The sequence below is a fragment of the Accipiter gentilis genome, chromosome 25, assembly GCF_929443795.1.
Source record: "Accipiter gentilis chromosome 25, bAccGen1.1, whole genome shotgun sequence".
Taxonomy (NCBI): Eukaryota; Metazoa; Chordata; class Aves; order Accipitriformes; family Accipitridae; genus Astur; species Astur gentilis.
Window position 1 is genome coordinate 19,280,785 of NC_064904.1, and position 15,159 is coordinate 19,295,943.

General features: G+C 41.2%; 1 protein-coding gene across 2 annotated transcripts; it reads right to left on the reverse strand.

The window, feature by feature from the left end:
- Positions 1-1,909: 1,909 nt before the first annotated feature.
- CGRRF1 (cell growth regulator with ring finger domain 1) lies at positions 1,910-14,917 on the reverse strand. Of its 2 annotated transcripts, XM_049828623.1 has the most exons (7): positions 14,767-14,917; positions 9,802-9,941; positions 8,367-8,544; positions 8,025-8,172; positions 7,784-7,924; positions 4,655-4,762; positions 1,910-3,279 (listed from the first exon to the last, which is right to left on the reverse strand). In XM_049828623.1, the coding sequence occupies exons 1-7, from the start codon at positions 14,868-14,870 to the stop codon at positions 2,929-2,931; spliced, it is 1,170 nt and encodes a 389-aa protein (XP_049684580.1). In that variant the 5' UTR covers positions 14,871-14,917; the 3' UTR covers positions 1,910-2,928. The 2 variants fall into 2 exon arrangements, with proteins under 2 accessions (XP_049684580.1, XP_049684581.1); XM_049828624.1 differs by lacking the exon at positions 7,784-7,924.
- Between the last annotated feature and the right edge of the window lie 242 nt (positions 14,918-15,159).

Here is a 15,159-nt window from a genome sequence, read left to right on the forward strand (position 1 = left end):
CCAGCAAGGAAGCTTGTTAGATCTGATAAAGCAACTAAGCATCTCTGGAAAATGCTATTAAAAGAACATGAAACAAATGAAAAGCTGGGACAGACTTAATGGTAAATACATGGCCTGGCAGTTCAGCACAGCTACATCCTGTTTGCCATTATTATTTAATACCGGCATCGACTGGTTGAAGGATGAGACAGACCGGGCAATTCTCTGTGGGGTTTACTTGAATACCATTTCACTTTGAGATTAAACAAGCCCACAAGCTTGGATCATGCTGTCTTGTTGGGAAATTTTAATTAATTGATTTAATGTCGGGGACTACTGTGGTCAAGCAGTAAACACCACCTCTTTGATCATCTATGTGGACAAACCAAGTCCCTGCTAACTATCAAGCAGTGCCCAGCTCCAGGTTAGAACTGGCGCAGCTTCAGCCTGCTCCTCTGGAACAACAGGCTGTACAGCCACTATGCCGCATGCTGGTAGTATAAGCTGTTCGTATGGAAACAGCTGTTGTCATGGCTCAGGCTCTTGGGTCTTTATATTAATTTTTTCTGAGCCCCCACAGAGGCCTAGAACAATTTACACCAGCTCTCCATTTCACAACAGTGACACATGGATATGAAGGGAAGTCTGCAGAGTAATTATTTCCACCATCATCACGTTAGCTGCTCCCCTTTAATGGCAGAACAAGGCTAGTGACACAGATAGGGAGGCTAAACTCAGCAACTACCTCCAGCAGGTACGCTGCGACCAAGCGAGCAAAACTCAGTGCAAAACCACATAGAAAGGGAAGGTGATTTTTAGGACTGATTTCACCCACTCATTCTTTCATGCTCATTTTTGCACGTTCACATTCTCTAGCACCAAGACACATGCATCCAAGTGATCCGGTGAGGACTGCCTATAGCGATGCAGAGGACAAGTCTTCATCACACCTCTGTGATTCATCCTGAGTGGTGAAGACACCATATGACATTTAGAGTCTTTAAACTCTCTCTTAATACAGGCAGCTCCGGGTCTGCTTGAGTTGCATCACACTGTTGTTGCTCCATATCCATGTTGTGTTCTTATCCAAGGTATGGCCTTGCTGCCACCACCACTCATTCCTTCTGCTATTACATTCTTGTCTGCTCTCCTCTTGCTGTTCTCAGCCTCCTGAATTGCAGCATATACACCATTTTTTGCCATGATGATTTCCACAAGAACCATCTGTCTTCCAAAGTTCTCTGGAAGCACTGATCAGGCCCCACAAACACCTAGGTATTTAATTCCTGTTTGATATATAACGCAAACAAAAGGCTGATTTGGCAAGCAGTTTATTCCTGAGTTGTCCCTGGCAAGGAAGGTCACTACGTAGACCAGATAAACTGTCTTACAAATAGCCTACTGATCACTGGCTGGAAATCTGTGGCTACATGCATCAATTCCCAACCTCCATCTGTCTTTACAGCTAAGCATTACTCTTTCCACCACCACCACCTCAATCTTTTCCTCAGAGGCAATAGCCAGGGGTTTGGAAACAGGGTCATGGCAAAACAAAAAAGCCTGAATGATGAAAAGACGAAGGTGGAATAACTATGAGTAGGGGAAGCTTCCTTCCCTGCTTCAGAGGTGTGCAGCACCTTGTGTGTACCTTGTACCAGCAGCACTGTTAAAGGAGCTGCAGGAGAGTGCAGCCAAATAGCTTGGAGCACGGCTTTCTCTCCCCGAGACCGAGCAGCTGTCCTGGAATTGGATGTGGCACAAAGCTGCAAGGGAACAAGAGGGAGGACAGAAAGCCGCTACTCCCCATTTTCTACAGGTTCCAATGAGCATTTGTATTTTTGTCTTACACGAGCAGATGTGAAACCCAGCCTGCCTGTCTTCAGGAGAATTCAGCTCTCTCTCAAGAAGCAAAACAACACTTTCTCTTCTCAACAGCTGTTTTTATTGCTTTTGACAATACACCATTGGAGGGAAAAATAAATAATTTTCTGCTGTTCTTTAGCTTCTTTCTTTATAAGTAAATTCCCTGGGACTACTGATAAAAGGTAAATGGTTAACTTTGCATCCAAGCTGACAATGTAAGTAAAAAGAGTTGGAAATTGCCCAAAGCAGGCTACTTGTATAAGAATAGCACCACAAAACTGCCCAAGTAACCACTCTACGGAGTAATTAACTAACATTTGCATGGAGAACAAGCTCTTACAGCCATTGCTAACAAGATTGAAAGTCCTTGTCTCAAGATGACATAGCAGAGGCTCAGGCCTGAAGGTGTCAGCAATGTTTAGTTCAAGCCAACAATAGTCAAGAAAAAAAATCTTTCCACTCATTCCAACAGGCTTTGGCTAAGGCCCCTCACACACACACACACACGCACACACACAAATCTTTCAAACAGCCAGAAACAGTGTCCTGAATCACACCTTCAAATACCAGCTCCTGCCACAGTCCAGCCTTCATCTACAAAATAAATATACATGGGTTTAACAATGAAGAATATTTACTTTCCTTCATTTGATAACATTCTGTAAAGTGCTGTGTTTCTAAATCATACTGAGTTAAAATGATATATTGCTCTAGTATTTTTAAATACAATAAATATAGAATGAGCTGTGTGCAACTTCACTTGCAAGTTTTATTCTTTTTTTAGCAGATATACTAAATTTAGTAATCAAAATAGCCTCCACTAGTACTCCACAAAAAACTAGTAAGAAGTTATAAATAAAATCATGTCCGTCAAAGATATCCTACGCACTTCTCCTGTCCACATTACATGGATAAGCGTAGTGTTCCTGTGAGCATATGGAGCGAAGAAAAACAAGGAAGCTGAAAATTACCTAACAATAAAAAGCAAAACCATACAAGTTAATGCTACATATCCTCCCATAAACAGTCTGTTTTCTACATTTAATCTTGGTTCATATCACCCAGTAGTTCTATTTTTTTTCCCCATTAAAAAACTCTTCCAGGAAGAACATCTTGCAAGATACGTGTTGATTCATCTTCATCTTGCTCCTTTTTACTGCAAAGTGGAAAAGATTCTTGAACAAACTGCCTACACATTGGACACTGCTGAAAATACTTAATGCAGCCATCACACAAGCATGCGTGCCTGCAGGGTAGGAGTACCCAGTTCACTGTGCCATTTTGGCAAACAACACAGTCTTTACTGTTTTCTTCATGCAATTCTGGTTCATCTTCAGACAGTCCAGCCTTTTCTAGCAAGCTTTTGTCAGTGCTTCTCTCACCAGGGGACGTATCGCTTGAAGACAGTGCAGTACTATTTGCAGACATGAAGAGTTGCTAAAATACACATATACACAAACATTTAGAAGTCAACAAACTCCCCTCGATACCTGAACACACACATGCAATGCAAATTCCGCTGGGTCAGATTCACTGGTTTCCACTGGGTCAAATAGTGCCAGACTCTTTGCGTGAGTCCTGATAGTTGCCTGGCCTTCAGTTAAAGGTATTTCAGAAGCATAAAATTACATAAAACACTGGGAAAATATTAAGTCATCAAATTTTAGCTGAATCAAATCAATGTACACGCATGAACTCTAACAGAACTGCCCAGGTTTTGAGCAGCTCGGGTTTCTGTTTCTGGTATATCATTCTCTGCCTAGGGGGATGCTTCTATCTATTCCTGCCAAAAAAATATCCACCAAGCTGTCAGATCTACTTCACTCAACCCATTCCACTCTTGCTCATAGTACAATCCCCTACTCCTTTTTGCCTTATTTTATGTGAAGCGCAAATTCTTCTGGGCATGATCTCTCAATATAGCCAGTAAACTACCATGCAGCTAAAGATGCCCATAGAGAGCACACTATACAACTAGACAAAACGCAGCTGCACAGTTATTTCTGTTCAGTTTAAGCAGTGTTTTTACAATGGCAACCATACATGAAAAGAAAGCTTAGGGGGATCAACAGGGAAGTTTACCTGGCTCAACTACGTCGGCAAAAAAATGGTCAGGACAAACATTTCTTTGGACAAATCTATTTCTGAATGAATGCTAATTGAGGCAATTGAATTAATTTGGCCCAATTTCTAGCTTATCAAATACCATATGTTATTTTTATTATCACAGTAATGTAAACGTGGATTGCACAGAATCACACCACCAACTGCCTGACAGACACAGGACAAAGATGGTCCTACAACATGCATAGATAAGGGGAACTGTAATGGAATAATGAGAACATTGTTTTAACTTAGAATGGTATGTGCTAGGCAGATTCCTAACCTTTGTGCATGTATTGGAGTAAAAAGAACCAAAAAAAAAAAAAAAAAGTATCTTCTGAGGCTTTCCCAACTGAAGGGCAGTATAGGAGAAAGTGCTGGCTTGAGAGACTAGCAAGGAGGTAACAAATGTTCTGTGGAACGGAAGCATTTGACAGCTAGTTAATGTCTTACTACTGCTTTAATAAGTGAACGGGACCTAGGCCTCTAGACTAGAATAAAGTAATTTCCCCAGCAAATGTTGAATATTTTCATGCAAAATATTTCTGTACAGTAGTTTTTGCTGGAACTACTTAACTGATAAAATAATTTTAACTATTATCCAGTTCTTTGCATGATAATAAAAGTCTTATACTAATTTAGGCTCCTGAAAGCCTACACAAACTAAACACTGTCACCCAAATGAAACAAGACTCAGTACGCAGCTTACCTTCAGATCATGGTATTGACCTTGAGCTAGAAGTAGATACTGATATAGTATTCTGCAGGAAAGTCTGTAGCTCTCATCAGGAATGTGAATTACAGCCACCATTGAAACCTACCAAAAAAAAGCTATGTTTAATAACTTTCCTTTTTGTTATATGATTCATATAGAACAGTTTGCTTGAAAGATTGCATACTTTGTTACAACCTCTGACCTGCTTATTTCCTTAGACAATTGGGACTTCAACAATGTTGACTTCAAGCACAGATCAAAAAAATAAGTTGGGCAAAGTAAAAACAGGACGTGGCACAAGGTAACGTTTTGTGGCACTTCAGCTTTCTGCCCTGGTTCTCCATGGAGCCCTTCTATGGCCACTTTACAGCGCAGACCTGCTCGGACTGCTCTCACCTAATGGAATTAGGCTCCAAACCAAAATGGCACCCAAACACATGCAGTCCTCCTGAAGGTTAAGTGCTTATGCAGCTGAGGTAGGGCTTGCTTACAGTCACGCATGTGCCTCAGAGAAGCTACCTGCATGATAATTTCAACCAGAAGTAGCAGCTCCTACACTCCTCCTTCCACACCACCAACTCACGATGAGCTCCTCCTAGATGGGAGAGAAGCTGACAAACTGCAAGGAGTTTCGTGCAGCAACAGAGTCCCAAGTGAGCACATGCACTTGAGACCCCTACAACATCTGCAGCCACGTCCCAGGCTCTCTTCAACACAAGAAATGACCCTGCCAGCTGAAGTCTGAGTGCAGAATTACAGGGGAACATGTGAAAGGCAAAGTCTTCTCTTCTTTCTCCCACTTCCCTCACAAACACACAGACTGCAATTTTTAGACTCCAAAAAGCATTTAGAAGTGTTGCTGATTGGCTTGTAAACCGAGTAGGCAAAAGACAAATTTCACTGGAAAGGATTATGAAAGGACCCCATGGGCTGACTTTAGAGTCATTTTTCTGAAAATAAAAGTACTCTAAGCTTGCATGCTGTGCCTAATACCCCTCACCCTGCCCAAATTACGTAATAGCTTCTAAAAAGCAGGAAAAAAAGAAAGTGAAATTCAATATTATTGTAGTTCCCAGAAGCTGTCAAAAGAGAAATGAAGTATAGAGGAAAGCTGTTTTGTATATTAAAAAAAAAAAATTAAAGGCAAACCAGACTTCCACTTCAAAATCCATACATAGCTAATTACATGCAGAGTTTAAATATATATGTACTTATACACACATATTTATACTAACTGAATTTACTATTCTGTGGCAATAAGGTCTTTTTTTCTAAATCAAAATGACTCAAAAAAAAAAAAGAAAAAAACCCAACCCAACCAAACAAAAAAGAACCAACAAACAAACCAAAACCCACACCACTATTAGCTTTGTTTTGGAACCTGAAAGCCATTTAATCTCAATTAAAATGACAGATTTTGTGTTTTGATAATATGAGTTTTAAAGCTAACTGTTCTCACTGTATTTGTATTATGTCATCCCACCATAACATAAGTGCTTTCATAGGGATGACGCGTGTCCTCAATTCATACTTTCTTCAGACACCTAGGCAACTTCTTAACTGTGAGTGGGATCAGTTCGTAATGTAAGCATCTCGATCTTCAAGCTATTGTCATCTCTGTTATGCTGTCCTGCAGTATAGAAACATATACAGTGGTACTATGATCTAGTAGAAATGCTATGCTGTTTAATTATAGAACCTCTTCCCCTCGAGCATGAGGTATTTTCTCTCTTTGTAAATACTTGTACACCATAATCGAGTTACTTCTCAATTTTCTGTTTTATACACAGGTCTGAGATCGAAGTGTTCTTCCACTTTAGCCCTGCCAGTTTTCAAATAATTTCTGTGACTCTTATATACAGCCATGCTAATTTTCTGGAGCTGGGGGACAATTGCGGCACAAAACCAAATAGGTATGATCCAGCCACAAATACAGTTAGGATGAAAATTAGACCCCCCAGAAAAGAGATACTGGAACACCATCTATAGTGATGGACACACACTCAAAAAAAGTAATTCAAGATGGAGCTTGATGCACTGATGTGAGAATAACACAGCAACACCATACCGGCCACAGTGGCAAAGATCCCTTTCCATGCTATCTTTATATTTTACAAGTTTTTTCAACAAAACCAGATGCAATTCTGACATTTGTCTGGCAAGGAGTTCAGGTGGAGTAACTCCTTTGACCATGTTAACGGTTGTGTTCTTTTTCTCCAAAACCAGAGGAAAAATATCTCCCCCACTCTCCTTCCATCCCTTTCTTCTATGTTAAGGAACAAGAGAGAGGTGTTACAAATTCATGTCCATGCTAATGTCAAACACATTCAAATATGACTTTTACAGTCTCTTTATATTAAACTAATCTGAGCTCTAAACATATCAGATGTATTAATCTGGGAAACTGCTGGGGGGGGGAAATCTCGAGTGGGGACAGGAGGGAAGAAGGCAGTCCTAAGGTCAAGTGACAAGAAGCCAAGGTCAGGTATCACTTGGAAAGGGACAGATTTCTTAAGCACTGGTATGATCACAAACTTTGCAAATGAATGCATGAAAGAGCGTTCAGTGGATTTAGGCAATTTGCTTCTGAGTTCATTTGTATTATTGTTCAAGCAGTTAGTGCTATCAGATTATTAACCAAATGAATAGATGCGAGATAAAAGTGTGTCCCAAATCATTCCAAAAAGAATCAGTCAATTTAGAGTTTAGAAGGGATATTGAACTGTATGTGACACAGATGAAGCTGCTTTAACTGTAAGAGATTAGGAGGAGACCTTTCTGGAGACCTGAGTATCTCATATCAGTCTACTGCAAGACCTTTACACCTTCCTGTAAATGACCTGAAGCTGGCTACTGTGAGACATAATGTATGGCATTACATAGACTCCAGCCTGTTGGAGAAAGGTAATTTCTATGTTCCTAACAGTCAAGTCAGCAATCAGCTCAAATATCTATGCCAAACACTAAAAAAAAAACCAAAACCAAACCCGCTACCTTGCCAACAGCAATCCAAAAGACTTCATCAGCGCCAAGAGCTCCACCACAGGTTTATGTGACCAGAGAAATCAGAGTAATAGCTTACTAACCTACCACAACCCTAGTTCATCTGACCACAGGGCTTACCACAGAGACCTTTGCAGATATGAGCTTTGTGAAAATCATAAGCATCCTTTGAATGCCATACATAATTTTTATATAGCAATTATCCTTGCTTTTCTGCCATGTTCCCCTGGAGTCATCAGTGACAAATTTAGGGACCAAATTCTAGGAGACAGGGAAAGGAAGCTGTTTTATTCAAGCCTGTCTCCTGAAACATTCATGCCTTAAATACAGTGACCCTAAAATATATTCTTATATTACTTACAATATCATATATTTCTCTGTCTTCTTCATCAGCTAACGTCAACAATGCTATCAATGGATAGCGAGATCTAGGCACTGGGCCAAAATCGACAACTTGAGCATCTTCAGGTAACTGACAATATTTTTCTTCCTTGTCATTTTTTTTAATGCTTTGAATGTGTCAAGGAAAACAATCAGTGTCCCTGCAATTGTAGACAAATGTGACATTTGCATAAAGAATGTTTGTCATCATATTTATTCATAAATATATTGTGCCAAGAACTGCCGAGTGTGCACAAGTCTCAACATTCCCTGTGCCAATAAATTAGCATATTTTGTCAAAACAATTTTAAAAAAAGGATACAAGTACTGTTGTCGATAGAGGTATTCGCTGTACAGAGCATCCTCTAATGCCTGAGGAGTCTTTATTCTGAAGCAGTAGACATGTTTCTGCAACGCTTCATGGAGTTTTTGAACACTGCAGCCCCAGTAGCATGTAAGAATGCAGTCTTCTAGACAATCAGGTGTCAGTGTTACACCCTCTTATAGAAAGAAGATAAGGATTTCATTAACAAACCCATGTGCAGGAATTCTGGAACTGCTAAGTGTAGGTTCTTAAAAGGCAACAAGCAGAAAACAACTTCAGTGTCCCAGATTTTTGTCATTATAATCTGATCTTCTAAGAATTCAGACTAGGTTTGGTGCTTATGAAAGACAGTGGAGATGAAGAAGTGGGTGAGAGGAGATAAAATGGCTGATTAAGCTGACAAAAGTAGCATGTGCCTGTTATGAAGGGTAAATTTTAACTTCTGGTAACATTTTACACACTCACTGGCAGACCCAAGAGCACAACCCCTAGCCCAAAGTCCATTCCCTCCTTAGATAATGGTATTAATTGGATCACTGGCCTACAACACTCTCTGTGGGCTCAAAGAATAAAGCCCTCTTGATCATGCAGAGGGAGGATAAAAAGAGGATCTATGCGCTCCATTTCTTTTCTAAAAATCAAGTACCCAACCCATTAACTTCTGAACACTTACTGCACAAACAAGAGCAGAACTCTTGAAAAGTCCCACCAAATTCAAGAGCTCAAACCTCCTGGAAAAAACAAGTTACCTGAAGACTAAATTGTTGGGTTTGTTGGGTTTTTGGTTTTTTATATGTTGAGGGAGGGGTAAAACTGCTGCAGCCCTTTTCTCATTCATAGCAAGGCTCCACATCTGTGTTGGCAGAAGATGCTCAGCCTTGCTTACTACTCCCCGGTGATGCAGAAGGGCATGAATTTCACTTCCTATGTGGGTGATTTCAAGCATGTTAGGAGCTACTTGAACTCTGATCCAAATAGATATTTAAATTCAGTTTCCACTGAAGCAGAGATAGAAAGAGAGGGAGATATTTATTTATTAATAGTGCGCTTCCAAACACGTCTGGAGATCTGGACTTAGATTTAAGTGGGCATCATATATTTTGTAATGAATTCTATAGAATTCAACAATTCTGTAAAGTTTACAAAAACGCCCACAGTAGTTAGTAACCTGCAAATGTTTTTGTTACTTAAAAATCTGTTATAGCAGGAAGCGTTTCATTAATAAGAATTAAACTGTACTTAAATATCCAAACATTTAACTTTTAAAAGCACCACATTTATAAGCTGTGTAAAAATTATTTCTGTTATAATGATGGGAGAAAGCATGTTTCTGAGGAATTTTGGTGAAGGAAAAGGGTGAGAGCAAGAAAACATAGTACTAAGATCAGGAACCCAAACTGACAAAAATCAAGCACATCAGAAATCCACTGACTTGTTACTGAGGCTGTAGCAGGATGAGGGATTTCTAACCCAAAAGGATTCTTCACTTGTCTCATCCGCTTTTTCAAAACTCTTGTGCTGGATTCTGTTTCTTCTGAGTTTCTCAGAATAACAGGAACACCCAACCCAAACCTATGAGACATGAAACAAGAACAAGTGGGTTAAGTGTTAGTGTTGACACATTTGAATTTTTCTTCAGCTCTAAATAGCAAGTAGCACAACAAATAGAGCTAGCTTGGCTTTGCAGAATATCTGCTAGGATGCGTGCATAATACAGCCTGCCAATCTGACTCCAGCTTTTTGTGGCAGAAGGTAGGAGTCTTTGCAGCGATACAGAAAACCTATAAAGGGGGAGTATGTTACTCCTGCGTTTCCAGAAAGAGACTAAAATTAACCAGAATGGTCAATGCCCTCTAGTGGAAAACGGTTAGCCAGAGCTTTCTTCCAGCTGACATTCTACACATCCCATCACAGGACCAAAAAAAGTTGCTGCTTGCAAACATGGAACAGCCTTAATGGACTGGGTGCTCAAAAAAAAGACCTTGGAGTAAATCATTCAGCCCCAAGATATTTCTAGCTGTAACTACAGCCAGGAAGATGTTTTTATGGGAGACTGAGATCCTGATTTCCCATGTAAACCTCAATTACAACAATATGCTGATATTAAACCAGAGGCTGTAAAGCCTCTGGTTTGAGCCAGAAACCAAGTGCAAAACAGTCAAGACTATGAATCAAAGCTGAGACTCTAAGACCCCTTCAAAGCTCAAACTAGCACGCTAGCCCAAGTGATATTCTGACCCTAAAAGGATAACGAAACAAAGGTTTAAAAGTTTAAACACCCTATGAATCAAAATAAAAATCAAAGAAAGCAAGGAAGAATATTTTCATATTATTTCTGACATCAGTCAAAACCCCCAACATTTTCATATTGCCTGGGGCTTTTAAAAGAATGATTACAGAAGATCAGGATCTACAAAAGAAGTTTCACAACAGACTTCCTTTTACGCTTGGCTAAAAATAATTCTCTTTTTAAGGTGATAGCAATAACTTTCAATAACCAAAATCTGATTAGAGAAACTGTCCCAGATATGCAATCAGAAGACTACTTCGGAGACTGAAGAGATTTTCTTAACTGCATTAATCCAGTCCTGTCCCATTAGTAAGGAAACAGGGAGAGGCTCTGGGAGTCTTTTGTTAATGCATTTTAGAAAACAGTTATTAATAAGGTCAGGCTGTACTTTCCTGAATTTGTGCTTTTGTCGCTGCCACCTGTACTGTTGAACTGATGGCCTGTTTAATGGCTTTGAATTTTGGTTTATGCAGTCATCAGCATATTGGGTGCTAGAAAACTCTGAATGGCACAAAGCATCGGCTCTTCCCTGCATCAATTGTTTCCATTTAGTATACTGAAATAGCAGCTGTTACAGTAAGATGGGTCTCATATCAATAACTCAAGCTGAAAAGGGCACTACCAACTTCAATGTAATCAGTTTGAAAATTGCTAAAGCAATTTCATGTACAATACAGCTCTGAGCCAAACAGACAATTTTGTAGCTTAACTGCTACTTTTTCCTGGTTTTAAAATCTTTTCCAAGTCCTGTGTGTCAAATGGAGAAGAAAAGCAGAGCTTTTACTGACATTGGGCTCCTTTATATTGATTCATGTTGGAGTGGTGCCTTTTGTAAGACTAACAGGGAAAAACATCAGTCAAAAGTGATTTTCAAGTTGAGGAAACTACTTCAGGAAAAAAAATTCTCAAAGCCATTCTCAACAGCAACAACCTGTTCCTGGCAGTCTAACAAACATTTGCCTTTACCATTTAATGTCTTGCGTGCCTGAGTGTCACAGATACACCAAAGAGGAAAGAGATAGAGCTGGCAGAAAATACTCTATACTCGTTACTCCTTCTTTGATAAATTCCTTTGATTTGCCAGACTTCGATGGAAACATTTGCCTTTCTTCGATGATATAACATCGGGTGCTCAGCCATACTTAGTTTGTGCGCATAGAGGATCAAATCTCTGCCCAATGCAAGTAAACACAGCCATGCTGACTTCACTGAGGCTGTAATGAAGTACACCAGTTAAACATCTTACTCACAAAGAAACCAGGTGCAGCAGCTGTTTCACTTACTCAATATCCAAAACTCAATGGAGCTAATCTCTCCAGACACACATAAAAATGCCTCCTGTTTTATACCATCTGGCTGATTCCGAAGCAAAACCCCTGTTCTTTGGAAACTTTCTTTGCTGGTCGAAAGCAACAGGATAATCACCATGAAAAGCAGCCATAGAAAAAAGCCTCTCGTATAGTTTTAGCAGCAGCTGAAGGCAGAAAGGCCTTTCTGTTCAACAATAAGGTACAGTGTTTCTGTAAATTTTAAGGTAGTATTCAGTGTATGAAGGATGAATAAAGATAGTTTTTATTTTATGATTTAACAGTCTATCAGCCTAGAGCTGGTATAGGGGAAAATTAATTTCTTCAGAACAATAATAGTTTAGAAAAGGCAGGAGTTTCCAACGTTTTTGTTCATGAGTTAATTTCTTCAAAGAGCAGCCCGGACTTCGAACAGCTGCTGAGCCTACAGCTCCTCCAAATACGAGCATTCATCTCCAGCTAAAAAGGTGACTTACAGGACTGTATTCACCTCATCTGAATTCCACTTCATTCCTAGGCCCAGAGCATCTAATGGGCTGGCTCTAGAAAGCTACCTGTGCAGTAACCTACTTAGACTCTCTGAGCAGAGTCACAGGTATCCAGGGCTGGCCATCAAAACAGACGCTCATGAAATCAGTGCGTGATTTTGCAAATGGAAACATTAACATTCCCAAGCAGTTGGTGTTTTTCAGGCTGACTGACACCATCATGAACACATCCATAAAAGAAGCTGACAACTGATGCTGAAAATGATGGGAGAAACAAAATGTCATTACAGCAATATATCAAGTATTATGTACTTATGACACCACATGCATTTACAGTACTCTGTGTCTCAAATAAAGGATCAAGTTGTTTTCACGAGTAAGTTCAAGTGCACTTAAACTGTAACTGCAGATGCAGACACACTGAAGTTGCTTGGAGGCTCTTGGTAATACGGCCACGGCACAGCAGAGTTCAAAGGTAGCAGCAAATATCTCTGAGCAGCTGGCCACATACTCACATACTTGTATGTGCTGAGCTCCTGGCTACTGCTTCTACTTGACTAACAGTTCCTTAACAAACTAGTTTGAAGACAGTTTGTACATATTTACATAAACTGCAATAATATCTAGTGCAGATGCACCTAGAATCTCTGATCCTGAAATAAAAATGCACCTGGACAGTCCTCTGCACACCCTCTAGCCCAAAAAGCATCAATGGACACGTGTACAGATGTGAGGACCTTCTGGCACACCTATTTCAGATGTTTAACTGCAGGCAATTGCAAAGCATTTATTATAAGCAGATAAATAATGATTAAATTGATAAAGGATCACTGGTTTGGGATATACATGCAGGAGATTTTCTTTGAATCATGATTCAGTATAATTTTTTTGTAAAGATAATATTTTTAAAGAACCGATGAAGCAAAAATGGAAAAAGTGGAGAAAAGTGGAAGGCAATATAATACTGTCAGTATGCAGTGGCACAGAGAGAATTATGAAAAGGATTTCTACTACCTCTCTCTCCAAGTAAATAATGAGGTGGAGTTTCATCCAGCAAAAGGATAACAAAAAGACCAGTCTTGCCTTCACTACCACTTACCCAGCACTAGGGGAGGCAATGCAAAACAAGAACAAAATCTTCCCACAAAGCCCATCTAAAAGATCAAAAGATCTGCTTCATTCACACCGAAAGCAATAGATAGCATATGCTTGAGCCAGTGGTAGCTAACAAAGTGATGTAAACAAGGGAAAGACTTTGCACTAAAGGAAAAGTCAATCAGATTATTTATAAGCTGCCAGAAGAAACAGCTACAGCTAAAACATCTGTAATTCAAAGAGAGACAAAAGGTAGAAAACACTGAAGAACAGCACTACAGATATTAATGTTAAGCCAATGGGGGGAAATGCAATTCCTGCTTAAAATATTTTGATTGCTAATCAATGGTGTCCACTTGGCAAGTATCAGTATTTACATTTACAGACACTCCTGAGTTGGCAGTAAAACAGATAGAATGGTGCTATGAACAGACATTCAGGGACCTGTTTCTGAAAAAGGCAACAGTGACATCTTTGCTGAAACCTCTCAAACACAAGTAGGAGAAGGTCTTCCACTCACCACCCCTCTAGACACTTTAGCAGATCAGTTGTTTAAGGCTCCTCCCCATCCCAGTCCCAGCACCCTGTTCGGTTCACCTGAAACACCACCTTCTCCGAGCTTCAGCAGTGGAACAGACTGGTACCCCGTCAGTGGTACTGGGTAGTCTCACACCTCAGTAACAACTCTGCCTTGAAGCCTGGCAAATTTAGCTGGCCTAACACCAGGCACTTTACTCAATATCTGCCCATTTTATTTACTACCAAGAGTTGAGATGTCCATCTCCAACAGTGCCAAACTTTCCCCTTGGAGCAGCCACCCCTGACTCCCACCCCCTCACTCAGGGTCAGGTCCTTTCCCAGCCATCCCATTTTCTCCACAGCTTTCATCCTCACCTTCTCCTGCTAGAGCAGCCCCTCTTCCCCTATGGTCAGTGCTAGCCCTCCTCATCCTCCTTTCTTCAACACAACCCCACTTCTCCAACCACTGCCAGCCCTGACGCTGTCCCACCTCAGGGCCACCCCACAGCCCCACGGCTCATTCCCCAAGAAGTGCCAGCTCCCATTACCCCCCTCCTACACCGTGCCACCTCATTACACCGCCAGCCCTCCGCAGCCAAGGCCCATCACCCCAGATCGGACTCCACGGCCCGAGCCGGCCCCACAGAGACGGTGTTGGCTGCCCCCACAGCCGGCGCCGGCCCCACCACCGCACTCACCAGCCTAGCACCAGGCCGCTGGTGACGAGGAAGCAGACGAACACCACGGTGATGTAGAAGAGCGGCGAGTACTCGTAGAGCGTGACGAGGAAGACGGCGGCCATGGGGCCGAGCCGAGCCGCCCGCCTCACCGTAGACCCCGCCGGTTCCCGCAGCCAGGCGCATGCGCAGCAGCTGAGCGAAGCCGTTGCCCTCAGCTTGCCCGGAGGTGGGCGGGGCCGTGGGCGGGGCCGTGGGCGGGGCCACGCTGCCTAGTGACACCCGGCAGGTTCCCCAGCTGCCTGGATTTCCACGAAGCATTTAATTAATAAAAACCCCGTATGTGCCCGTCCGGCACGATCCGCCTTCAGACACCTCCGTGCTTTAAATGCGGTAATCCTGGCGCTTGGAAAA